Source organism: Meleagris gallopavo, chromosome 9 (genome assembly GCF_905368555.1).
Source record: "Meleagris gallopavo chromosome 9, MGAL_WU_HG_1.1, whole genome shotgun sequence".
Taxonomy (NCBI): domain Eukaryota; kingdom Metazoa; phylum Chordata; class Aves; order Galliformes; family Phasianidae; genus Meleagris; species Meleagris gallopavo.
In genome coordinates, this window is record NC_139412.1 from 3943252 (window position 1) to 3968969 (window position 25718).

At 38.8% G+C, this 25718-nt stretch overlaps 1 protein-coding gene across 5 annotated transcripts; it reads left to right on the forward strand.

The window, feature by feature from the left end:
• Positions 1-316: 316 nt before the first annotated feature.
• On the forward strand, positions 317-25451 carry PHF6 (PHD finger protein 6). Of its 5 annotated transcripts, none has more exons than XM_085230572.1 (11): positions 317-677; positions 4257-4389; positions 5165-5344; positions 5549-5650; positions 8238-8371; positions 8695-8738; positions 17767-17933; positions 18112-18255; positions 19257-19361; positions 20163-20296; positions 20924-25451. In XM_085230572.1, the coding sequence occupies exons 3-11, from the start codon at positions 5207-5209 to the stop codon at positions 21051-21053; spliced, it is 1098 nt and encodes a 365-aa protein (XP_085086698.1). In that variant the 5' UTR covers positions 317-677; positions 4257-4389; positions 5165-5206; the 3' UTR covers positions 21054-25451. The 5 variants fall into 5 exon arrangements, with proteins under 5 accessions (XP_085086698.1, XP_085086697.1, XP_085086699.1 ...); XM_085230571.1 differs by lacking the exon at positions 4257-4389 and having other exon boundaries at positions 320-677; positions 20924-21053; positions 24131-25451; XM_085230573.1 differs by lacking the exon at positions 4257-4389 and having other exon boundaries at positions 320-677; positions 20924-21053; positions 24339-25451.
• Positions 25452-25718: the final 267 nt, after the last annotated feature.

The following is a 25718-nucleotide window of genomic DNA, read 5'->3' on the forward strand; positions in this document are numbered from 1 at the left end:
AGAATCTCTTTACGTTGTCATTCGGCCACTGCAATTAACACTCAAAACCAAAGAATACTGAAAAGAAAGGAAAGCGCGCGGTGCGCATGCGCCGATCATCAGCGCGCTGCCGCAGCGCAGCTCCCGCCCGCCTCGTCTCTGCGCACGCGCACGCCGCTTGCCGCGCACCCACCGAGCACCGCGCCTGCGCTGCGCCGGCAGCCCTCCCCCCGCCCCCCTCCCCGGCTTCCAACGGCCGCCGGTGAGAGCTGCGCACGCGCAGAGCGCGCCCGCCACTCCCCCTTCCGTTTCCAGCCTCCCTCGGCTCCGGGCCTCGCGAAGGAGCGGGCTGTGGGGGCGCGGTGCCGGGGAGGGGGAGCGGTAGGCGCGCGGTGGCGCGCACGCGCAGAAAGCCGGCGTGCTCCCGCCGCGCCTCCTCGCGCGCCAATCGGGCACCGCCCCGCAGCGTCGCGGCGTCGCAGCCCGAGCGCGCCGTGCGTGCCGTGCGTGCGTGCTTGCGCTCGTGCGTGCGTGCGTGCGTGCTTGCGCTCGGCGGCGGCGGCGGCGCAGCGTAGCGTCCCCTGCCCCGAATGAAAGGGACGGTCCCGGCGAGCGAGCGGCCGTGAGAGACCGGCGGCGACGGGGGGTGGGGGTGTGCCCGAGCGGCTCCTCTCCCCGCCGCCCCACCCGCCGCACGGGTGAGTGACTGCCGACCGGCCGAGGGACCGATTGACTGACTGGGGCGCCGACCGAGCGCCCCGCGCCTCCTCGCCCCTACCCGCAGCTTTTGCCGCCCGCCCCGGGGCGCGCGCGGCGCCTCGGTCCCGTTCCTCCGCCCGGGTCGCCCGCCCCGACCGCCCGCCCCGCCGCCGGGCCGCAGCCACCCGCCCGCCCCCGGGGGTCCCGGCTCCGTCCCCTCGGGAGGCGATCCCCGGAGCGCTGCCCCCTTCGGTCCCCCCCGAGCCGCCGGCGGCCGCTCGCTCCGCCCGGTCCGGCCCGAGTCCCGCCCCCGAGTCCGCGGGCCGCGCTCCCCTCAAAACGCGCTGAGAAAAAAGGGGGGGATCGTCCCCCCCGCCGCCTCCCTCCCGAGCCCCCCGTCCCGCCGAACCCCCCGGCCCCGGGCGGACCCCGCCGCCCGCAGCGCCGTTCCTCGGCTGGGGAGAGCCGCTGCCCGAAGCGGAGCCGGGCCGCTGTGCCCCCCCGGAGCGGCGCGGTTCTCGGATCGCCCCTCTGCCCCGTCAGAGCGCTCAAACTTTCCCGTAGCCCGGCCTGCGGAGCCTGGCCGCCTCGGCGCGTTCCGTGCCGATCGCGGTTACCTGCTCCCTGCCCATTGTTTGGGCTTCCCGGCGCTGGGCCTGCCTTTCCCCCGTCTCTGGTCCCCTTTTTTTAGGAAGTTAGAGCCGTAAATCCCAATCCTGCTTTGTGTAGTGCCGGCAAGATGCTGCGGAGCACGGCTCTGGGCTAAAGCTCTCCGTAGGACGGGAGGCTTTGGGCTCTGTGTGCTGCAGGCACCCCCAGGTGCCGTCCTGCTGCCGTGCATCGCCCCGTTGTGCCCAGCTGTGCCCCCAGCAATGGGCCATCGGCGTTAGGAAGCACTGAAAGTTTCTTGAACACAGACTGCATCTCCACTGAGCGTCTGGGAAGCACCACATCAGTGTGCTCTTTGGCTTTTCCCGAGAGCCCAAATCACTTCATTGTGCCTAATGAATATTTTTTTTAAGCCTTATATGTATTTTGGAGGTTTTCATTGGGTGTCAGGTGTTTTTTTTACGTAGAAATTCTAATCCCAAATGATTTTTTTTAATGTTATTTGTTAATCGTGTAGGCCACGCAGCAGAACAATCTCTATACGAGAGAGCGTAGCATACAGATCGCTGTCCTTTGCTGTGACTGCAAACAGAAGCCTAACTTCTGTAAGCGTGCAGCTCCTGAAACATATTAAGGCAATAAAGGGAGATGAGAACACAGTTTACTTTCTGTTCTTCGGTGCTGATCGATCTCTCTCAAACTGAGAACCTCCTCCCTGCCCATGCCGTTGAACTTGCACTTTTCTTTTGTGTTCTAAAATCTGTTGCCTCGAACTCAGGAAAAGAATGTGAAGCCTGAAGGTGTGTAAAGCTTGCTTATTTAAAGATAAGGTGAAGATGCTACTGGGGGAAGCATCGTGTTAAATCCCTTAGTGGATATTAAGAAACACGAATGCAAATGAAGCAAATATTTTTTTGAGTGAAAAATGACTGAACGAGGGTTTTTTTTGTGGTTTTTAGGGTATGTGTGACCTTTAGTTTTTATCCCAAGCTTGTAGAGAATGTGTTTGTATGTCGTATCTGTGTTTTGTATCTGTGTTTTGCAGTACGTGTCCCGTGCTGATAGAGATATGTACAATCTGCCCAAGCGGTGCTTCCTGGTGCAGCACTTTCTGTGAGCAGCCCGTGGAGCTTTCTGTGACAAAGCTGACAAGCAATATTTCTGTCCAAACTATATTTAAATACTATTCTGAAAGTCTTATTTGTTAGTTTTTTGGTTTTATTTTTTAACATAGAAAACAAATATGGAGGTGTTTTAATGTTGTTTTTTTTCTGATGTTCTTACGGAATGCAGCTTGATGCTTGACAAACCGAGTTCATCGTTTGGGGGTTTTACCCAGGAGATGAAAACCAAACGTGAGGGTCCTGCTTTCAGGATTGTTGCCCTGTACTACAGCTGTGCACCTCGTTCATCTTTTTGAGAAAACGGCTCTTTAAGGATATTTTGGCACAAAGGAGGATCATTCCAGATGTAGTGGGTTTTGATCTTTACCGTGAGCCTTAAAAATGGAATTGGAAGTGCTGTGCATCTGTCAGGTGGCAGCAGTGCTGTGTGCCTTCCAGCTCCGGAGGCGCAGAGCTGAGGGCAGCTCTCTGTGCTCAGCCACGGTGCTGGCCTTGGGCTTCTTGTTCCTGTTATGATTGAACGATGATGAGAGCCATTTTTTTTTTTTTACTTTTCTGTGTGTGTTTTATAAATTATTTGCTTTTTTTTTTTTTTTTTAATGTGGATTTGCTTGTGAGGTTGAAGGCTGCCTGTTGTATCTAGCAGTCGTTATTGTGGGAGAAAGTTTGTGTTAGCAAAGCCTGTGCAAGGAATGCTCTAAGTTTCCTTTTAAAAAAAGTAAATATAGCAATATACTGAGAAGCACTGTCAATACACTGTCAATAGAATCTAAATACAAGTCAAACAGCCCCAATGAAGATATACTGAAGCAGAACTTTGTGTGTATTTTGTTAATCTATTTCTAACCCATCGCTGTGTGATTTATGTTGAGCTATTGAACGTGACATGAAAGCAAGGGTTTTTTTTTATTATTATATTACTTCCTACTCATCTTTTGCAGATTTTTTTTCCTGCTTCTCAGTTTTTTTCATGTTTTTTTTTTTTTCAGTTTAATTAAAAAAAAACAAACATTTTTAACTCTGTTACCTTCCTTCAGAAAACGTTCCTTCTTTCTACTCAAAAAGAGATTACAGAATTGTCTTGTTTTGTTGTGGGTTTTTTTTTCTTTTTCTTTAGAAGAATACAGTATAGTAATTCCTTTGTGTTTAACACTTAAGGACTCCCCGTTGCCACTGCAGAAGACTGGCTGGTTGATCCAGATTGGCACATTTTTTGTGCAAATCAGCAAGATCTGAAATCTATGCGTTCTTCTTGCGAGTGTGAATCACCAGCAACTAAACTGCTTTCCAGCTACAAAGAGAACGAATGAAGCTGTTGATAAAGCAGCCAAATAGATACAGCACGGATGCTACCCTTGGGTGTACGAATTTCATAGCAAGCATTGCAAGGCAGGCACTTAGAATTCGGTCTGTGAAAATCTATGAGAGCGGAAGAGCGAGGATCAGAAAGCATTGTCTTTTAGCAATAATACGTGCCGACAGAAACTTAATAACATTCCTCTGCTTTCAGTTGTAGGAGCAGTGAGTGATATTACTATTAGGGGCGTCTGACAGCAGCGAGGAGCTGGCAGGTTTGGCTATGCAAATCTCCACCACTGGTCACGCTTTTTCCTGCAGCTAGCCATTGTGGCACTGTCCAGATGTATTGCAAATCTGCTGTTCTCACTGGATTGATTCCCAACCCCCCCCTCCCAAAATATCAAGCTTTTCATATTTAGATGAGAGTCTGATGCAGACAAAGGCTGTGGAGGAGACTTTTATTGCAGTTGTGACAATTCTGACATTAAGACTCTAATCTCCAAAAGGTGTGAAGTCTGAAGAGTACAATGTTTTATTTCTTGAAAGGTGCAGAAACAAATGAGCACAGACTGCATCATACTGGACCAAGAAGCCGTGCTCTCATCAGGTGTTTTCGCTTCTGGACTTCATTAGGAGCTGGGGACCTTAATGATAGATTTTTCCCAATACATTGCTGAGAGTATGTGAAAATGTTGAGATTCATGCTGCATTTAATCCTCATTTGTTTTCCTTAGATGAGGATAAGAGTTGGGCGGTTACCAGTAGCTGGTGTGGTGCTGCTCAATTTGCAGTGGCTGTTGGAAAGGTTTCCGTTGCCGCCGGTTAGGGGAGATCCTTCTAAAATGTTGTTGCTCCCACTGTTTGACCAGCCACAATATATCTGTGCCATACCTAAAATGGTAACGTTTTATCTTCTGATCGCCACCCTCGTGTGAGGGCAGCTACTCCTCTGCTGGCTGCTTGGAGCTTTCAAACGCAAAATGAGCTCAGGGTGTGAAGCTGAACTCAGATCTTTGGTTCTGTTTTAGCATGAGTTCAGTGGGATGGGTTTTCTTGCAGGCGCAGGCAGTACGTTCCCTACAAATTGCTTTACTGTAATAAATAGAATAGGATTAACTATTCTATTTAACTATTAACTAACTCCCCCTCCCTTACAATTGCCATTTTTGTTATATTTTCAATGTATTTCTTTTTCCCAAAAGGTTTCCGTGCGTCCATAGTTTTGTTTTAACATTCAAACCTTTTGCTTGAAGAACTAAATCCATTTGCTGCTTCAGTTTCATTACAAGTAGCTGACTGCTGCCTCAGCCCAGTGCTCATTGATTTGGGTGTATTTTAGTAGTGTAAACTGGAAGCTAAAGAGGTTTCAAGCGACCGATCTTATATTTATAAAACTGTAAGCTAAATTGCCCTGTGTTGGTGTTAACATGCTGATTATGCTTTTTTTCCTGTAGCATTGAGAGGATTAAAGTGGCATTCTAAGAGCATTTAAAATCATGACAAGCTCAGTTGGACAGAAAAAAGTCTCTTCAAGACAAAGGAAGTGTGGTTTTTGTAGATCTAATAAAGATAATGAATGTGGACAATTATTGATGTCAGAAAACCAGAAGGTGGCAGCACATCACAAATGTATGGTAAGTAACCCGAAGGAAAAAGGAAATGAATGTCGTGAACCAGTAGAAGACAACAAACACATCTTTAAATAATATTAAAAATCAATCAGCTGTGGCACTGGGGAGATGCTTAATCACTCTAATTTGAAGCTTCAGTGTTTGTCAACCGTGTAAATGTTCTAGGTATGTATATACTTATAATAAGTTTTGTTTCTGTAATTGTAGCTGTTCTCATCTGCGCTGGTATCTTCACACACTGATAATGAGAGTCTTGGAGGATTCTCTATTGAGGATATTCAGAAAGAAATCAAGAGAGGCACTAAATTGGTAAGTCTGTTTTGAGCCCTTGAAAACGAAGGGCAGAATTTGCTTACCTCCCAGAGAGTGGACTGTGAAACTGTCAGTGCTTTCTCATATGTTGTTCCTTTGGGGCTCTGAGGAAATGCACAGCTTACCAAAGGTGATGATGAAGTGGTATTAGAGGAAAAATGAATCAGTGGATCTGATGATACTCAGATTGAAATGAAATCTAAATAATGGTTGAAGAATCTTTAAGAAAGCATCAAAAGTGGTTTAGTCCAGTCAAGTCTGCTCTTGTGTAAATTATTATTTTTACAGTTGTAACTTAATCATGGAGCTGTACATCCAGAAGTGCTATTTTTACAATCTCCTTTTTGTCAGAGCAGTTGTGCAGTTGTTTTCCAAGCAAATCTGAAAACTCATTTTCAGAATATGCCAATTTTTTACTTTTAATGGACTGCATATAAGAAATAACATTCCTTATATTTATATTTCAAACCCAACCATTTCTATTTAACATTTTCTGCTAGATTTAACAATGAAACCCACATTCTGGGGACCTAGTAAGGGTAATACTGTGCCTTTACCATTATTTGGCTTTGATGATAGAATATGATTTTAACTACTAAATATACTTTTTTGGATTCCTTTTGTATTGATTTAATATAAGTGCCTGTGGATATCAGTTTTCAGAGGTACTTTGGTACAGCAGTGATTGCAGCTCTACCAAATTCATCAGAAATGAGAAGAAAATTGTTCAGGATTTATTCTCAAGCAGCTAGTTATTTACTTTATTTTTAGAATTTACTGTTTGCTATTTGAGAAATGTCTGACTCTTTCGAAATATTTCTGATAGATGATCAGTTCACTCCTCAATTTAAATCACTCTGACATATTTACCAGTTTTTGGACTAAGAATAGTCCTAAGTATTTCTGTAGGACCACAATTCTCTAATATTCTGATATTTCACCTAGTGTCTCATTTCTATCTTTTCCAACACCTATGACTTTATTTGCTCTAATCAGATGAAGCGTAAAGAAATAAGTGTTCACAAGTTATTCAGTTCATGATTAGGGACTTGGAAAGAACACAGTAGTAAATAAAAGTACAGGACACAAAGAAACTTCGGCTCTTGGGACTCTTAATCTGTTTTAAGGATATTTGTTTTGATATCATTGGTGCTCTCTTTGTGCCTCTTAACCTCTCAGCTGGATATGTTCTTGGGGCACTTCAATCAGATCCATGTTTTCTGCAAGTAGCTGAACAACTTAAATCGATCTGTAGTTCTGGGACGTTACCTGTATGGAGGGAACATACAGACTCATTTTGTCTTAACTTGGATGTTCCAGGTAGCTGAGCTTTATCTCTGTCTGTAGCCATCAGAAATCTATAGCTCTGAATCACTCTCAGGAGGAATTCTTCATCCCCTCCATACCCCTGACTTGTTAGGAAACTTAAAGTTCAATGCTTATGTTTAGGCAGCCCAGCTATGCTGCTAAGGTTTGCTTTTCCTGTTCTAGCCTGTATTTTTATTTGGGAACTGATTGAAGCAAAATTATCTCAGTATATTGCACTGTGATACGTAATTATTTTGCTAGCCTGTACAGAATGTGTCTGCAAACAGATGTGATAGTTGCCCTCCTTCAGTAGGTGCTGCAGCTGGCAACCAGGTATGTGCTGAAAGTTGAGATGTGTTCATTTTTGAAGTGATTAACACAGAGTAGTGCTGTGGTAACAAAGTCCTGTCTGAGAAACCCTTCTAAGTTCAAACCTGGATAGGGCTGTTAAAATCTCATTAATTGGGGAACATAATGCATCGATGTAATTATTGTGTCTCTTAATTACGCATGGGAGGATTTTTTTTAAGAGATTACCTATTTTTCAGCTCATCAGACTTCACGTATACTTGATGTAACTTGATTGATTAATCTGTTGGCAGTGACCATTTGGACAACAAATTGGTACCAACTGAATAAATGTTATATTATCCTCAGGCTAAATAGGCTAATAATTCAACATAACAGCTCCTGTGGTCTGTTTTGTTCATGCATCTATGAAAAGGAAGTTCCCTTTTAGACAAGTCCATGTATAAAAATAATGAAGCACAAGCTGAAGTCGATCAAATGAGGTTGATTTTCACTTAGGCTCCTATAAAAAGCTTTGATCAGCTATTAAAATATTTCAAATTTATGACATAAAATACCATTTCAAATTGGATAAGAACTGGTGTCCGACTGCAGATTGCCTGCTTGCAGAAGGATAAGTAGAGATGACCCAAACATAAGGTGTCACCTCTGTGAAATACACAATTTTCTACAAAAGTAAATCACTTCTTTTCTTCATTGGACTGGTAATTCATAATACGTGATTATTGTACTGTTGCATAAAAGGAACACGTTTTTTCCTTGATTTTAAAATGAATGAAGAAAAACAGCTGAGAGCAGGAAGAGTTAGAAAGGAGAGCAGAGTACTCAGCAATATGCATTAAAATATTTCTGTCCATGACCTCTTTTGTTCTGTCACCAGGGGTGACACCTGGAGTATCAGTCTTACTTTTAAACTCAGAAATATTGAGCCAACAGTAACACGAATTGTGCTTTTGTATCTTTACAGATGTGTTCCTTATGCCATTGTCCTGGAGCAACCATTGGTTGTGATGTGAAAACATGCCACAAGACATATCACTACTACTGTGCTCTGCATGACAAAGCTCAGATAAGAGAGAAACCCTCACAAGGCATTTACATGTAACTATTCTTTATTTATTGTCTTTCCTTTTGTATTTATATTTCACATTCTTTGTTGTTTTGGCTTTTTTTTGTTTGTTTGTTTTAAAATAAAAAACAACCAACCAACACTCTTGGAACTTAAAACTGTTGCAGAAATATTCTGATGATGATTGTTGCATTCAGAAAGTGATGTGCTATGAAAGCACTTGTTCACTGAAAGATTTGTATGTCAGTGAGCCTTACAAGTGGGAGAAAAATGTGCTGGCATTTAAATTTAAAATATAAGTAAATAATCTGTGAATCGTGACTGACTTGACAGTTTTTAACTACTTTGTTTATAGGATTTTATGTCGAAAACACAAGAAAACTACGCATAACTCTGAAGGTAAAATTATTCAATATAAATTTTTCCCATTGTAGAAAGATATTTGGTTATATTTAATTCTTCTGGAGAATACAAATGCTTTCAGTAAAATTTAGATTTTTTTTTTTTTTTTTTTTGAGAAATAATGACTTTGGAAGCCTGATTTCTGTATTTTTCTAAAAATTATTGATTAAAGTGAAGAAAGACCCAAAAACTAAATGTCAGGGTGTTGTGCAGATACCATGTGCTGGTAGAATAAAGGATGGGTAGAAAAAAATGCATTCCCTTCTAGGAAGAAGTTGGCTTATATTTGTAGTTCAGTATTCACAACATCTGGAATATGAGAAGCTTGTCAGGTAACAGCTCATCTTTTCTACTGCTAACGTTCCTATTTTTTCACAATATTTTGAGCTATTAAATCCAGTTCTTCAAATAAGAAGGGCCCAGTATTAAACAAAAAGGTTTATGATCAGATCACTTACAGATGTGTTTCTGTTCAATTTTGATTAAAAAAAAAAAAAAAAAGCTGTATACATTCATAGCTGTGTGTCTTTGCATAGAACAGCAGTGAAGTGTGCAAGGGGTGATATGCCACAAAAATAGACAAACTTTATGGTCTGCTGAATTCTAAACTAGTTTTGCAATTTTGTGTTCAGGCCTTTTTTTTTTTCTACCTGTTTGTTTTCTACTCTATCTAATTTGGGTGAGCAAGCATTTCTTAGTTCGCTTTTGTGTTACTTTCAGTAGAAATGTCACAGATTTAACTAGTGAGGAGCATATTGCTGTTTATTGAGAGCAGACAAAATTTCACAAATTCCATTTCTTTCTGCCAAATGCACACTTAGGATAATGTATTCTTATGCTCTGTGTAACACTAATTGTGAGGTTTGGGTGTTGCATCACTGTTCCTGCAATACTGAAAGCAATAGAAAATTCCAAAGTAAAATTGATTTTATTTTTTTTTTTTGTCTGCTTAAATATTAGTTTGCTTTTTTTAAATACTCTTTGTTCTGATTTTGCCATTAGTGGGTTTAAAAAAGAAAAACACCATAAATGGCATAGTAATCATACAATGAGTGTCATAGTTTTGTTTTCCATACAGAATATGGAGGACATTTGAATCCAAGGAGAGAGATACCAATCTCTTTGTGATATTTAAATGTAACGTTTTGTGCTTATGACTAATGGCTCACACTGGAACCTATTGAAAAATACATGGAGCCCAGAGTCATAAGACATTATTTTTTCTGCTTGGAGCTCTTTGCAGGACTACAACTTGTGTAGGATCAGAACTTGGGCTTTTAAAAGTGTTCAGAAATGGTTTTCTCCAGTTCTACTGTGTTATTCCTAACTGCAGAGGCTTGCATGGATATGATATATCTGTCTGAGACATGGGAAAAATTACTACAGAGGCATTGGGTTTTTTCTTATGTGTTGGTGATGGCAGCTTTAAACATTGGACAGGCCCATCCAGAAAGACTCAGACTGAGAGGAAAACCAGGAGTAGTAAATAAATAAACATCATCGTGAGTCCAAGGAGCGCAATGGTATCTCAGAATTTAACTTTGCTGTAACTTTTTGTGCCTAAAATATTTAGCTCCCTTATGCCTTATACTTTTAGAAGCGTGTAGTTGTACTTCACAGGGAGTCTTTAGTTTTATTTCATACTTGTGCTTGTAGCCCAACAGTCTCTCCTTAGCACATACAGTTCTGGTGCTACACCCATCCAAGACTATTAGTAGGAGGTTTTGTATTGGCAGAAGCAGGGCGGGTTGTGCTGAACTTCCATTAAATTAAGGAAAGTAAAATACATATTGGGTCTGTCTTATGGAAATTACCTACAAAGTTTTTGAGCCATGGTTTTGTGCTACATTGAGAACTAATTACAAGATAGAGAAGTGTATGGGATGGTTTTCAGAGTTTAAGAAGGGACCTTGGAGACTTTGTTTCTTAACGACTAACTGATGAATTTTGCTCGGCGAGGTGGTAGTTGGAAGATGAGGGATGGCAGTCAGATAAGCTTTGTGTGGTGCTTTGTTGGTTTGTTTCTTGAGAGAAACGTGCATTTCAAAGAGGAATTTAAATGTGAAAGAATGGTGGCTTGTGAAGCCAGAAAAGACTTGCACAGAAAAGTGAATAGACCAGCCAGGGATACAAGATGCTAAGGTAGCACCTTTTTTTCTCTTGTTTTATGTTTCCTTTGGATGAATCCTTGCCTATAGCAGGTTTTTGTGACAGAGTAGTTGAAGCTCATCAGTATTTATGTCACTCAGTGTTGGGTGCACAGGGACACTTTCTAATGGAAGCTTACTGCAGAACGTCTGTGTTTTTATCCCTTGCTCTCTGTTGCTGCATTTAATCGTTCTAGTCTGATCTTTTTTTATGTCGTTTCTGTTGGGGGATGTTGGAAGAGTTTTTAGGATTTTTTGGTTTGATGCAGTGTAGAACAGATTTGGTTTTGGTTTGTTTTTCTCTTCCTGTAGGTTGCACTGCTGTCTAATAGCAGGATTTTTCTGTTCCTACCCTCAAAAGCAAGCACTCCTTTTAGCATCCTAGCTCAAGTCAGAGTTCCAATATACCTTTTCTTAAGATTTCTAGTTCTTCAAATTATTACTTGATTTTTATTTCCAATTTATTTAAACAATAATTTAAAAATCTGCTACTCATTTAATACTTGTTAAAGAAAATTTCCTGAGGCTATGCAGAAGTTCAGATGAAGGACCTATGTTGGAATTAAACTTACCAGGTTAAAACCTAACAAAAAGGACCTCTTAAATGTTATTTATTGCTACAATGAAGTTCAAGTGGAGCAGGAATTCATCAGACTAAGTATCTCCATACTCATCAAGACAAAATTAATGAGCGACGGGAGTTCATTTTCCTTTAATTTTCAGGAGCTGTGAAGTACCTTCTGTTTTCTTGGAATATCAAAGTGTGAAACATGGCAGCAAAGTCTGCTTTATATTCATTATCAGATTCAGCAGTTGTTAGCTTTGTCTGATTTATCTGTATAGCCTAGCCTTCAGGTGACACAGGACAAGAAAAATACATTGCATTTACTCTTCTGTACATTTCAAGTAATTCATTTGTGCCGTGTTCCCCTAGCTGGTAAAAGAATAAAAGTGAGGTGCTCTCTTTGTACGTGGCTGTGAGGCTGATGAAATTGAGGACACAGCAGAGCAGACCAAGTTGCTGATTTTGTGTCTTCATGTTGAGATTTTTATCCTGCTGCTTAGCAGTGTAACTGACTTGACCTGAACTCAAATACTTTATTCATAATCTAAGCAAGCCTTCTAAGTTTTCAGTGCTTAACAAATTATGGGAGACAGTGCCAGTGCTTTCAACCTACCACAGCTCATTATTAGTCAAATTACCGACCTTTTTGATACAGTAGATTTATTTTTTTTATAAGAGTAAAGCTTTACAACTGTTCATTGGAATTTATTTCAGTGTACTGGAAGTACTCATCAAAAAATTTTTTTAATTGATGTATTTTATTCAGTTCCCTGCAGGTGGGGCTGCCCTGGCCCTTCTGTATTTAAAACAAATTCAGCTGATCAAGAATAGTTTAATATTAATTAAGAGAAGAACATCATTTCATTCTTCTGTTAGATCAGTTCCATCCTAATGAAGAATAAATTAATGTCTAAAACAGATCCTTGGGAACTGCAGGGTCAGAAAATAACGTGGGTGATTCCTGTTGTAGCTGTACACAAAGCCTTGGGAATTACGTTCCCATGGTAGAAATAAGGACACGCCACGTCTCAGCACCCTTTTTATCTCATTCTAAAGCTCAAACTGAAATCTGTGCTTACCTTTTTGCATAGTAAGTGTGGTCAGGATAATATTCCTCTGTCAGACCTGGTTAGAGGTTCAGCATCAAACCAATCACTTCTTCAAAGTACTGTTTAAGCCAGAGACTGGAGGAGAAACATCCCAGACTTGGTGGCATTATGACTAGGTAACATTTTGATTCACCTTGGGGTGCCTTAATCTTTGTTTCTTCATAATTGCGTTTTCTTTAACACTGTTCATAGCATAAGCTTGCCTTCTACTGTAGGTGCCAATGCAGTTGCAGTTTGCTGTCCTTTCAGCTCTGCTGGTGGGTGGTTACAGTTTCTTTCTAAGCTCCACTGACTCCGCCTTATTGTCTGTCATAAGGAGAACGCTGCTGGGAGTGTGGCATCAAATGTATATTCAGTGTTAGGACAGGAAGGATTGATCCAGATAATAAATTAACCTCATATTCAGGCCATTGTAGGCTAATTAGGTATTTTGAGGGAACATCGCCGTGGTGCTGTCTTAAATAAAACCATGTAGCTAATGGAAAAGGAAGAATTCAGTAAGTAGTGTGGTAAATGGTTTGTACTGTCTGTATATACTGTGTGATGTTTACACTGCAATTCTGCTTCTTACCTAGGCAGGACGTTATCCAAATAGAAGCTTGGTCAGCTGACTGATGTTTGAAAAGTTCATCAGACCAGTAGTTGTAAGCTTTTTGATTATGTAGATAATATATTATCAGTCTGCTGTCTTTTGGCAATAGTTGTTTGCTTGAAAAAGCATTTATGTTTATAAAGGACTATTTTATTCATTTTTTATGTTAAAAGTATTTAATTGAAGAAATAATCTCAAGTTCTTTGTAACATAGGTACTGTTAAGTCAAAAGTAGCTTTTGAACAGGAATCATCAGTTCCTTGAGGAATCTGATACTTTAAAAAATGTGGCGTTGGTCACCTAAGGGTTAACTTGTTTTTCTGCTTCACCCCTGTTTTCTCTGATTTAGATATGTTTGACATAACCCTCGTCCTTTTTCATTTTCAAAAACAAAATAAAAATTGTATTCAGCATTTGAATACTTTATTTCACATCATTTTCTAATGTTAGCAACTACTATTTCAGGACGTGTTCACTTGATTCTCTATTTGCTTGCAAATATGGAAGCCTCTGGTTCTTATTAATGCTTACAGATTACTCACATTTTTCATTACTGTCTACTGAGACAATAAGGTTTCTAGTTTTTTTGACATCTCAATTAAACATAATTGTTGTCAGACGTGATTCATTCTTTCTCAGCCGTATTTTTAAGGACCTCTTAATGGGCTGAAGTACATCTTTTTCCTTTTTTCTGACATTCTGTTTCTCTTCTAAAAGTCCAGCAAGCTTGATTTTGTTCCTTGTAATTCAGAACTTCTCTTATCATAAATGCTCTGGGAAACTTCCAAAATATGTTTTCACGTTTACATAGCGGCGCATCTAAGGTGCTCTACATCCTGCATTTTGACTTCTTTGCACGGGCAGCCCTACTTGCAGATGCCTTTCTCCAGTCAGTTCTGTTTATCTTCCTCGTACAGACTCAGACCCTTTGCTTCTGGCTCACTTAATCCATTCTTTAAGATAATGCAGGAGGTATAGAGAGCATCATTAGCCCTTGTTGAACACATTCTCTTTTTCTTTGTTATTTCACAGCATTTAAGTCATTTAATTCTGTGTGTTAGTTTGCTTTAACCTAGATTTTGGGAAAGGATGATTCCGGGTTTATTTCAAGCTCAAGTAATAAAGAATAGATGAGTGGTATCTCAACTTCTTGTCAAGCTTTATTTTAAGCAGCAAAACATCTTGATTCTTTTTCCCTCCAGTCAGATCAAAAGAGAAATCTTCAACTTTCTCTCTAAAGCTCAGTCTCCGTGTTAACAGTTTGTAAAGTGCAGAAGTTTGTTCATCTTCTTTTGTGGTACTTTGTACCGCTCATAGATTCCTAAAATGCAAATGTGGGGCTTGTTGTTACTCATCTCTCTGCTCATCTGAGTTTACAGTATCATCTTCATAGATGCTTTTGAAAAGATGAAATATTTCCTCTTGATTTCTAACCCTTTACACCCTTCCTTCTGAGAACACATTGCATATTAAGCTTGTTTTTCGGGACTTCTGTAGAAAGCTTATAGGATACCTCCTTTAAGAGTTTGTGTAAACTTGTATTGAGAATGTTGTGGTGATTTTAAAAATCAATGCAGTAGCGGGATACGGGATGGGGGCAGTTGAAGAATGTTTAGGGAGTCAGGGGATTCAGAGCTTGGATGATATCCATCATGAAACTTCACCTGGTGAGGGAGGAGTTGAACAACTTTTTGTGTTTTCCTTAGTTCAAGCTGACATGAGAAGTTGGAAACACCCAACCATCAGATGCCAGGGAAACTGGGTAAGCTGGCAGTGGGCTCGAGGGGAGGGATAGGGCACAAGCCATACTGGTTATTGAAACAGTAAAGGACATCTAAGGCAGGTGTATTTTAAAGCTGGTTACAATTTTCTTTGTCCTTGGTATTGTTACACCAGCTCATAGCACTGTTAAAAAGGAGAAACTTTAAAGATCTGTGGTGTTGGTCTTGCAGGGTGATGTGGTAGTGCAGATGGTCACATTTCAGTGGTGGTAATCCGTAGCTCCATGTCACATAGAGACCTAACTCCACAAGGAATTGCACTGACTTGGATCAAGTGTCTGGACTTCAGTGAATTCTCAGCTTTTCTGGAATTAGTAGTTTTGAGGACAGGAAAGGGATTCTTAGAGGAAAGCTGTGAAATTGTGGTGGATTTTTGTCACGCTGGAAACGTCCTTTAAAAATACAGCATGTTTACTTTTTAAATTTCAATATTTTACTTACAGATTAAAAATTGCACTTGAGAACTTACTCTATAAGGAGGCTGTGGCATTTCTTACATGAAAGTGATTTTCCTATTTGTATTTTTGCAGTTAGTGTTCATTTCCAGTTGTGAGAGTGTGAGTATGCAGGGTTCAGAGTATGCTGTAATGCTTAGGAAAAAAAGGTGGACTAAGGATTCTGGATTAAAAAAAATAATGTTGGTTAATGGACTGCATTCCACTTCATGGAACACAGTAGCGAAATCTCTGGAGTGATTTTGGAAGGAATATTTCTAACTTTTTATATGCTGATGTTATTTAAAGGCTCAACAATTTAATAGTCACTTTTGTCTATGACTCTTTTCAATAAGGAGCCACCTGGGCAAAAGACTGACATATTTTTAATACATTAGGGGGAAGTTCTTATATATGATGAGAGACAAGGTGGAGTTATTTTCTTAGAAATAACTTCTTAGGTTGTAGTAAAACTTGCTACGTGCAATCCGAGAGGTGGGATATTTAAATAGCACAATGTTGCCTTGAGAATTTAGCAAGTAATGTTAAATGAAAAGTAAGTTTAGATGGTAAATTCACTAGATAATCTCTGTCATCATATATTCTTTCTTTTTCAGACTAAAATAAATGGTGGTACTCTTGCAATCTCAGGGTAGAATAGGATGCATACTGAAGCATAGGAAAGTTGTAGTAGATGCATTTATGTATTTTAGTCATCACTTGGGGATATGTCTGTAGCTGATTAATCTGGAGATTTAAGCCAAAATAATTTGAAGACTTGTATGAATTTCTTCTCAAACCGTTGCCTCCTTCTAACCACACAACTGCACAGTGCTTTGGGGGAATTACATTTCAGCGTAACATGTTGTGATGCATTTGGGTTAGTTTTCTTTCCTTTGCTAACAAATGTGCAGGAAGCTGTAGTTACTCCTGAGTTTAGCAAGAAATATGATGGAGTAAGCTTAATAGGATGCACTTGGATGCAAGACTTCAGTTTTCTGCTACTAAAATTTTATGGCTTTGGAATATATTTCAGGGCTTTGACTTCGACCTCTTGTGCAGTTGATTCATTGTTAATCATGAGCTAGAATAAATATGATTTGATTTTTGTGTGCTAGTAGATAAGAAATAGGAGTTCTGGTGAAGCAGCTCGTAGAGTAAGATGTTCTATCTGTTTATTGAGACAAAGAAATAATGGTGGTAAGTGCCCTAGCAATACTTAATGATAGTATCACGACAGATAAATGTCCTATTAATGTATAGTAGAGAGATTCCAGATCTTCTGATTAGGTCTTCCTTCCATTTTTGGGATCACGATGATGTTTGTGGCTTGGATTTTGAGATCTATATAGCAGTGTATGCATTTTTCTTCAAGTGAGTTACTGAAATAACTTTGTAGTTTGAGCAGAGGTGGATATTGCTTATTAGAAGAAAAAACTGTTCCTGTGAGCTGGATTAGTGGAGAAGTTGCTAGCAAGTAGGTAGAGCTGATTATTGATATCAGGTGTGGCTTAATTAGATCCTAGTTGAAGCAACCTTAGGAAGTTTGCAGGATTGATCTGTATTGACTGCATGCGTCTGAGGAATCAGCAGTGCACTCTGCTGTAGTGCCAGGCAGTTGTGTGTAGCAATTCAGCAGTTGGTCTGGCATTTTCAAAGGAGTTCATCAGACTTCTTTGGTATATCTGTATTCAAAGTATGCTTTCTTATATTCTTAATGGTCCATAAACACTCTATTTTGTTGGTTAAATCATCCATGATTTTCTGTAAACTGGCTTCTGCTTTTTAGGTGTAGATGCAAAAATGTTCTGCAACTAAAATGAAATATTAGGTGTGTCTCGTAGAGGCAAAATACCTTCCAGTTTTAAAACTGGTTAATATTGTAGCCAAAATGTGTGACTTTTTCTTAAATCAAAATACATCAATTAATAATGCAAGCAGAGAGGTGTTACTTAGATCTACTGGCATAAGATCAGATACAATTTATTCTGAATGTGTGCATCTTTAAAAACAAAATTAAAATTGTTTTCAACTTTGGATTGACATCTGTTGGTCATATTTTCAGTAAAGATGGAAATAAACATCCGAGGCTGTGTGTTGGTCCTGAAAGTAGAATTTGTAAGGAAGGTTAAAGCTTTCTCAAACGTGACACAGCTTTGGATCTTTTTAACATAATACTCATGATATGAACATAATACATACATACGAATATAAAAAAGTAAATGATGTTTTCAGGATCTTGCATGTTTGTAGTAAATGTGAAAAGGTTACTATTTTAATTTCTGACCAAAATAAGGAAAATACAGGTTTTTTGTTTTTTTTTTTCTTGTCTGTTTTTGGTTCTGGTTTGTGTGATATTTTTGATTATTATTTGATGATGTTTTCTAACTTCTAAAGCAGATTTAGAAGAAAGTATCAACGAACATGAATTGGAGCCTTCACCTCCCAAAGGAAAAAGGAGGGGTCGTAAGGGAAAGCCAAGAAAAACAAATTTAAAAGGGCAATCAGAAGACACTAGATCCACATCTTCACATGGCACAGACGAAATAGAAAGCAGTTCCTATGTAAGCAGTAAAACGCTAAACTTCTTAGAAGAGAGCATTTGTGTGTTTCTTCTTTGTGATTATCATTTTAATTAAAATTTGCATTTGTCTGAGCCTCCAGCTGGTGGCCACAGGCTTTTAAAATTGCAACCTTATTTATAACCCAGCAGTATATTTTAGTAAAATGTTTTTCTTTCAGAGAGACAGGTCTCCCCACAGAAGCAGCCCCAGTGATACAAAACCTAAATGTGGATTCTGTCATGCAGGTGAAGAAGAAAATGAAGCTAGAGGAAAGCTTCATATATTTAATGCCAAAAAGGCTGCAGCACACTATAAGTGCATGGTGAGTAACAGCATTGTTGTTAATCAATTTATTATGAATTTTATCTGAATTGCTGTTTTAGGTTTTAATATACTGTATCTTTACATGTAATTATGCTGAATATTGTCTGCTTGCTGATGGTCTCTTTAAGCACTGAAGTGTTGTGCAGTGTGCAATTCATTTATTTTCACTGCAGGCAATGTGGATAAAAGTTGGCTGTGGGCTCAGAGATGGAATTAGTTCAGGGAAGCTCTTTAGCATATTAAAAATGTTCTGCGAGTGTCAAAATGCATACATAGCATTTAGAGGGGAAAAATAATTAACTCAAAAAGTCCACTCCAAAAATTCAGTACAGCACCTTTACTCCCCAGGCATTCAGGCAAAATCCAGGAAGAATCAATGAACTTGATTCATTTTCTGACCAGTGGATCCAGGCTATGTGACTCAAGTAGAGAACGGGACGTGGAAGTTCTAGAAAATTCTTGCCTTTAGATGATTGCATTTGGAAAACTGTCATCTTGAAGAGAATTTGCTAATTTCAGTGCACTTGAGCAAATAGTGCTGTCTTGCACATAACCAGTTCTATGAATGAAGTAGTGCCTTGTAGGATGGCCTCAGCAGTTTTCTATTTTACTTCAAAATGTATAAATACTGTGGGTAATCCATGTATTTGTGGTCTTCCTTATAGCTACCTTAACTAAACAGAGCTGGCGTTCCCCAGCAGTCTTGGGAAGGGAACAGAATACTCCTAAAATGTTTGGTGATATTTAATGGTACTTCTTGTTTATTTCTTTATATTTTCAGCATTTTTGTCTACTCCTTTTTCTTTTAAAATACATCTCTCTGAAGTAGCAAATGTAGTTAAAGCAGCCAGGTGGATATATCAGACAGAACACTCACCGTGCTAATGGCGTTTAGCCTGAGATAACTGACTGCAGAACGTCCCCTTCTGTGAGCCATGCACATCAGTTTTTAGCCATGGTTGGTGAGCTGAGAATATTTTGGACTTATTTGTTTTACAGTTGTTTTCTTCTGGCACTGTCCAGCTAACAACAACATCAAGGGCAGAGTTTGGTGATTTTGATATCAAAACTGTACTTCAGGAAATCAAGAGAGGAAAGAGAATGGTATGTATCTGGAAATGTAGAGAATATGTTACTGATTCTACTGAGGTTTATACAGGTCTGCCTACTTCCTTTTGGGAAACAAAATGGAAACAACCTTTTCCATTTACTTCTTAGTACAAAATTGAAATGTATTGTTATTTTTGGCATAGCTGCCCAGATTGGAATCACCTTTATAATTAGTGGTGGTTGGGCATGTGCTATTTAGGGTTTCTTACAGTGGTGTCCATTTGTAAATGGGTATTAGCCTTCCTGATACTTCAAGAGAATAAAAGTAAAGTTGGTAGAAGTAGTCTGTGTAAAACTACAGATAAGCTTAGAGAATCCATTATTGCAGTGACTTCTTTTCAACTGATTTGATGTTTTAATATGTGGAAGTGTTAAGACCTTAGGCAAAATGTCACATTGTATGTTATAAAAATTACAGACTTTCTTAAAAGTGTTAAGAACTTTGGAGAGGAAAAAAAAGGGAAAGTAAAACCTAGTAACATTGCCAGTTGAAAAAAATAGTATCAAAATACTAAATTGGTAATAAAATAATACTTGGAAATGCAGGAATACTGCAATAAAGCTGCGTGTGGCTGTTTTCAGTGTAGTGGACAGGTAAATCTGAGTGTTCATGTTTTTGGTAGGTTTGTTTCACGATATCTTTGATTCCAATTTTATTGGAAGGATGATGTGCCAGAGAAATTACTGTCTTCCAAAATAGTTGCTGTAAACATGAGGAACACTAAACTGAATGCAAACGGAATGGTAAGAGATGGAAAGGCTGAGCAATGCCATTCTTTTCTTTTTCCTAAACAGAAATGCACGCTTTGCAGCCAGCCTGGTGCTACTATTGGGTGTGAAATTAAAGCCTGCATAAAAACGTACCATTACCACTGTGGAGTAGAAGACAAAGCTAAATACATCGAGAATATGTCACGAGGAATTTATAAGTAAGGACCTCTGTAAATCTTGAGTCTGTAATGCAAGTGAATATATTGCATGGCACTTCTTCTGCTCAACTTGACGTCAGATGTATTATTTTTAAGTATATCTACCTATATGTGTGTTAGTAAGTAACTGTTAACTAATGAAATATTTCAATTAGGCTGCTGAATTAAAATTTCTGTAGTTCTGTAGTAATATACAAATTGAGAAAAAACAATGATTTGAGTTGGGATATTTTCCTCCTTAATTAATTGACTAATTCTGTTATGGAAGCCCTGGATAATCTAAGTTATGATTTCTCCATATGGAGACGTTTTGTAGCTTTACTTTGGCTTTATTTGGATCCCCTGGCTTCCATTACTTCCTTGCTGCTGTGGTTGAGTTTCTGATGCCCACAAGAGGGCATTCTGTGAGCAGTGTAGCAGCAGTTTTTTGAAGATGAGAATTGATCCAAGTTCTGTTGGCTAGTCTTTTCTACAGCCTTATTTTCTTTCCGTTTAACCAATTCTTGGCTGAAAAACATGAGATGAGTTACCAGTTTTCTTGTAGTACTTCTCAAAACTAATTGAGAGGAGAGCATCTCTGATGGATATTTTCAGTAAAAATCCTCACTGTTTCTTTCATTGTGCTAGACTCTATTGTAAAAACCATAGTGGAAATGATGAAAGAGATGAAGAGGATGAAGAAAGAGAAAGCAAAAGCCGTGGGAAATCAGGCACTGACCATAATGACATTCCTCAGCAGCAGCTCAATGGAAACTAGGTATGGAAGTTACCCCTGACAGATCTGTTACCGAGACTGAAACGCAATATCCATTTAACGTAGTTTATTGCAGTGAAGTATTTAAATCTAGTGTATGCAGATAAGTATTTTTTATTGGCACACTATAGAAAAATGGGAAGGATTTGTTGTTTTTTAAATCCAGCTGACTTTGTAACAGTATAAGAAAGGAGGCCCTCATTTCTATTGCTAAATATAGATGTGATTTCAGAGCTGCTAAATGCTTTTCTGTATGATTTTAAATTTACCATTCTTTTCATCATTTTTTAAACAGGTTCAAGGGACAGAGTTATAGAACTGGGAATGGCTAAGACATCATAACTACTAATTCTTTTAAATTGTTTTCTAAAATCAGAAAAGGGTTAGTAACTTTTTACTACCCAGCTCTGTTAGAAATTTCATTGAACTGCCTGAAACGTTCATGTGTGTGAGCCTTCAGTAAGTGGCAGAGTTTTACATGTCAATATTATGTAGTTTGTAGTCTGCAGTGTCTGGAAAAAATGAAACACTATATAAATGATATGTAATATGTACAGTGTCAAAAGTTAAGGCAGACATTGAAATGAAGTAAGATCTATATTTCTGGACTGAATAAAAACCTTAAGATTTGGAATGTGTAAGTTGTTTAGTGGATTCATGCAAAGAGGGAAGGTCTTAGCTAGTTTAATTAACAACATGGACAAAAATTGGTGGTGGCAACAAGCTGGTACTTTGTGAATTTTGCATTTTCTTCATATACAAGTTCCAGAGGCTATACATGGGAAAGCCGCTCTCTGTTTTTGCTTGCAAAGCACACAGTAGAAAAGGACTCAGCGTACATCGAAGCACGCTTGAACATTTCAGGTTGTTCCTGTTGTGATTGCTCATTCCACCCAGCATTGTTTGCGGGAGACTTACTTGAGCAGCTGTTGGTTCTGAGCTGTGAGCTTTAGAACTCATGCCAAAGGGCTGTAGTTCATTCTTTCCCCAAGGACCCACTTCTTTCTGTGTCTCTGATTTACAAAGAACACTTCATTAAGTGTGATTAAAACCTTACTATATAAATGCTTGGACTCTGAAGCCCAATTTTTTTTCTCTTCAGAAAGTTACAACTCTTAACTCACTATGGAATTTAGCCACCATATCTGACGTCCATACCTCAAGTGTTCTGTGTTGTGTGGAACACTTCATGTTTAGTCCAGAATATGCATAGAGGTCCCATATTCTGTAAGAAGAATGAGGAAACAACCTTTTTTTTTTTTTTTTTTTTTTTTTGCTAGATTGGTATTTATTTTTTAATCTTATGACCACTATGTGAGAAACTGCTTATCATCCTTACTGTTTTGGTGATTAATTTTTTTTTCCTCCACTTTCTGTCAACAATCACATCATGGAATTCTTCTTTCTAGATTTTGATGTTCCTTTAGGGAATAATCAGATCTAAGTTATACCAAACCTAACAGATCAGTCCTCTGACTGCTTTCAAAATACCTTGTCATTTCTAATGGCTCCAAGCTTCTTCAATTGGTCTGTTAAAGCACATTCTCAGACTGACTTAAATAAAACCAAAAAGCTGAATCTAGTCCACGTTTGTCTGTTGCTATCACACCACATTCTTTAGGGTTTTGACTTGTTTCACTCTGAACTCCCAACAAAACTCCTAGATTTGAAAGAAGGAAACAAGCAAAATACACTGATTTGACTATAAACTGCTACAATTCTTCTGTGATTGGTATTGCAAAAACAGTTCATTTTGTAACATGAGTTTCTGTAGCATTTTTTACTTGTATTTTTAAATAATATAACGTGTGTCATTGTCTTCTTATGCATTCCCTTAATGTCTTGAGGGACTCAATTACTGTATATTAGACTTTCTAACATTTTACCTGTTAGAATTCATTCAATTCTGTTTGCTTTCCTGGAGAATAATACAGTTTTGGAAAGAAATATTGCTGTGTACAGAAAATACTCAGTTACTGCTCTAAACATGATGCCATTGATCATTTTTATTTTGTATTTGTAACTTTCAAAATTAAAAGCGTGACTTGAATTGCAATGACAGATCGATTATTGAAATTGTCTATCAAGGTGTTTTGTTTCTTTGAGAATACAAACAGTTTTCAGCCACTCAGTTTTAGAATGCAAAATAGCGTCCTTCAGCATTTAAATTACTTCTAGATTTGTGCCTCAGACATGGCCCTCCCATGAAATAAAGGCACTTTGTTTGCATCTACTGTATTTTTAACTAGGGTTGGATGACAGGTGCATGGGGGTAGGTCTGCCAGCATACTGATTGTACTTGAGACTGAGCTCTAATTCATATTGTGTCCGTTGCTTAGTATAATATTCAGTCCAGTAATTCATCTGTTGTGAAATAAATTTCCCCATTCCATGCCTCTGAGAACAGCACTTTACCTTCGGGTAGCAGAACGGTGGCTGGTTACCTGTTACCTCCTTGTGCTGAGATGGCCTGACTAAATCGTCAGTAATCCAAAATTCATGGAAATAATGTTAAAAGCAAAAACCTTATCTCTTACAAACCTCAAATTTGTCATAACTGACTTCAACTTATGTATGCTGGGTAAAAGTGCCTTACAGTGTAAAAATTGTATTTATATGTTCCCAAGTAGCATTACCTGCTGGGGAGTAATTATGTTGTGGTGTTAATATTTAGAAGAAATGTACCTCAGCAGTGTATTTACTGTACATCTCTTATGTCCTTAATTGTAGTTTTTAAAAGCATGACAATGTATGATAGTATACAACATTTACATCTTTTTTTTTTTTTTTTTTTAAAGACAAGATACTGCCATTACTGTCTCTTTATGTGTATTTTAGCTTGGAATTTCAGACAGTCTGTCTGAGGGGTTTTTTGTTTGTTTGTTTTGGTAAAGTAATGTAATCTTTGCAAGCATATATTGAAGAATATTCTGGAGCATCTACTGCGTTCCCAGAAATGTTAGAAGTAATGGAAGTGCTCTATAGGTGGAATAGGTATGTTTAAACTAGCTAGGTAAATTAATGCAATCTATTTGTTAATGAGATGGGTTTTGGTTGTTTTTTTGTTTTGTTTTTTATAGGCACCTTCTGTTTTCATCTCACAATCAGAGCTCTTGAATTTAACAGAACTTGTCTTACGAAACTGGTTTCACTTTATTTGATTTTTTTGGCCTTTGAGCATTTCTTTTGCTCACGAGTGTAATCAAGAGTAATGTGTGCTGTTAAAGTCTCCTGGAATCCTCTGGAATGGAGGTTTCTCCCCAACTCACTGTATCTCTATATTAACAGATCTGCGATCGTGCTATACCAAGAAAGGACTGTACCAAGGAAGGACAGGCATCAGAAGGGTATTGTTCAAATTACTTGAGGATACAGCTGGTGTAATGCCAAAGTCCAAGGCATGATCAAACACCATAGCAGTAAGCTGTGATATTACTCCATTTCAAAGAAAGGCAAAAGGATGGTTCAGTACCAGCATCTGTGCAGCTAACTAGGATGAAACAGATTAGGTGATCTAAAGCTCTGCTTATTCAGCAGGTGTTGATCCACAGGAGGCTCTGTGATAAAGCTGAAGTAGGAGTTACACCAGATTATTGCTGCCCTCCAGGAGTTAAGTCCATCTCCTACACTCCACAAAGTCTGATCTTAAGGTACAAAGAGCTGTGCTGATCTGAAGTGATAGGTTATACTGAACTGGCTCTAAATATCTGATATTTAGTGTACAAGAAATGGAATAAAAGGAAGAGGGCTTGCTTCTTACTGCAGCCTATTTGAGGAATAACTGTAGACTGAAGCAGAGTGAGAGATGAAGATGTGATAATGTATTTGAAATATCAGACTTATCTGCCAGGTGATAATCAGTGCATTCCAAAAGTATTAATATGCTGAATCAGACTGACAAGAAAATGAATCCTCATTAGATGAAATTAATCTGAATAGAACTGAAAGTACATTGTATCAAATAGTAGCCCTTCTTCCTTGTCACAAGGAAAAGATTCCACTGTACTAGTGATGGAGATTAAAAAAAAAAAAAAAACAAAACAACAACACAGCTCTTGATTTATATACTTTTTGAAGCCAATTTCATATATGCATATGTATGCACATTCATTAGTCAGCAGTGACATCTCAACCCTTAAAAGATCCTGGAGAATTGTTTCTTGTCAAAAAGCACTCAGGTTAGGTTAACATTTGCAGCTTTTGCTCTAGCATACATTTACATTAGGTGTAAAGACAAGGAATGTGTAAAAGAGGGTAAATGCATTCCTATCTACAATGTTATGTATATTTTGTTCCTGTTATATTGGCTTTACTTCCAAAGTTGTAGTTTGCAGTATTAGTTTCTTTTTATTGGTATCCTTGCATATATATATATATTCAATAAATGAGTTATGAATTTCATATTTGCATGTCTGTCCTTTTTCTGGAAGCATAACGTTAAAACTGACAATTTAATGCATTAAAAGCAGTATTTCCTGTTGAGGTTACAGGCCCATAAAATTTTGCTAGAAGAGAAGTGAGAAAACATACCTACGGTATGGGCTTAGTGATAACTGGGTATTTGTGTACTGTTCTTAACTTGCATAATGGTTAACCTTCTTTGTATTTACTGCTTGTTAGTAATATGAAGTGGCTGACTCACTAAAGGTTCCCATTCTCACCTTTCAG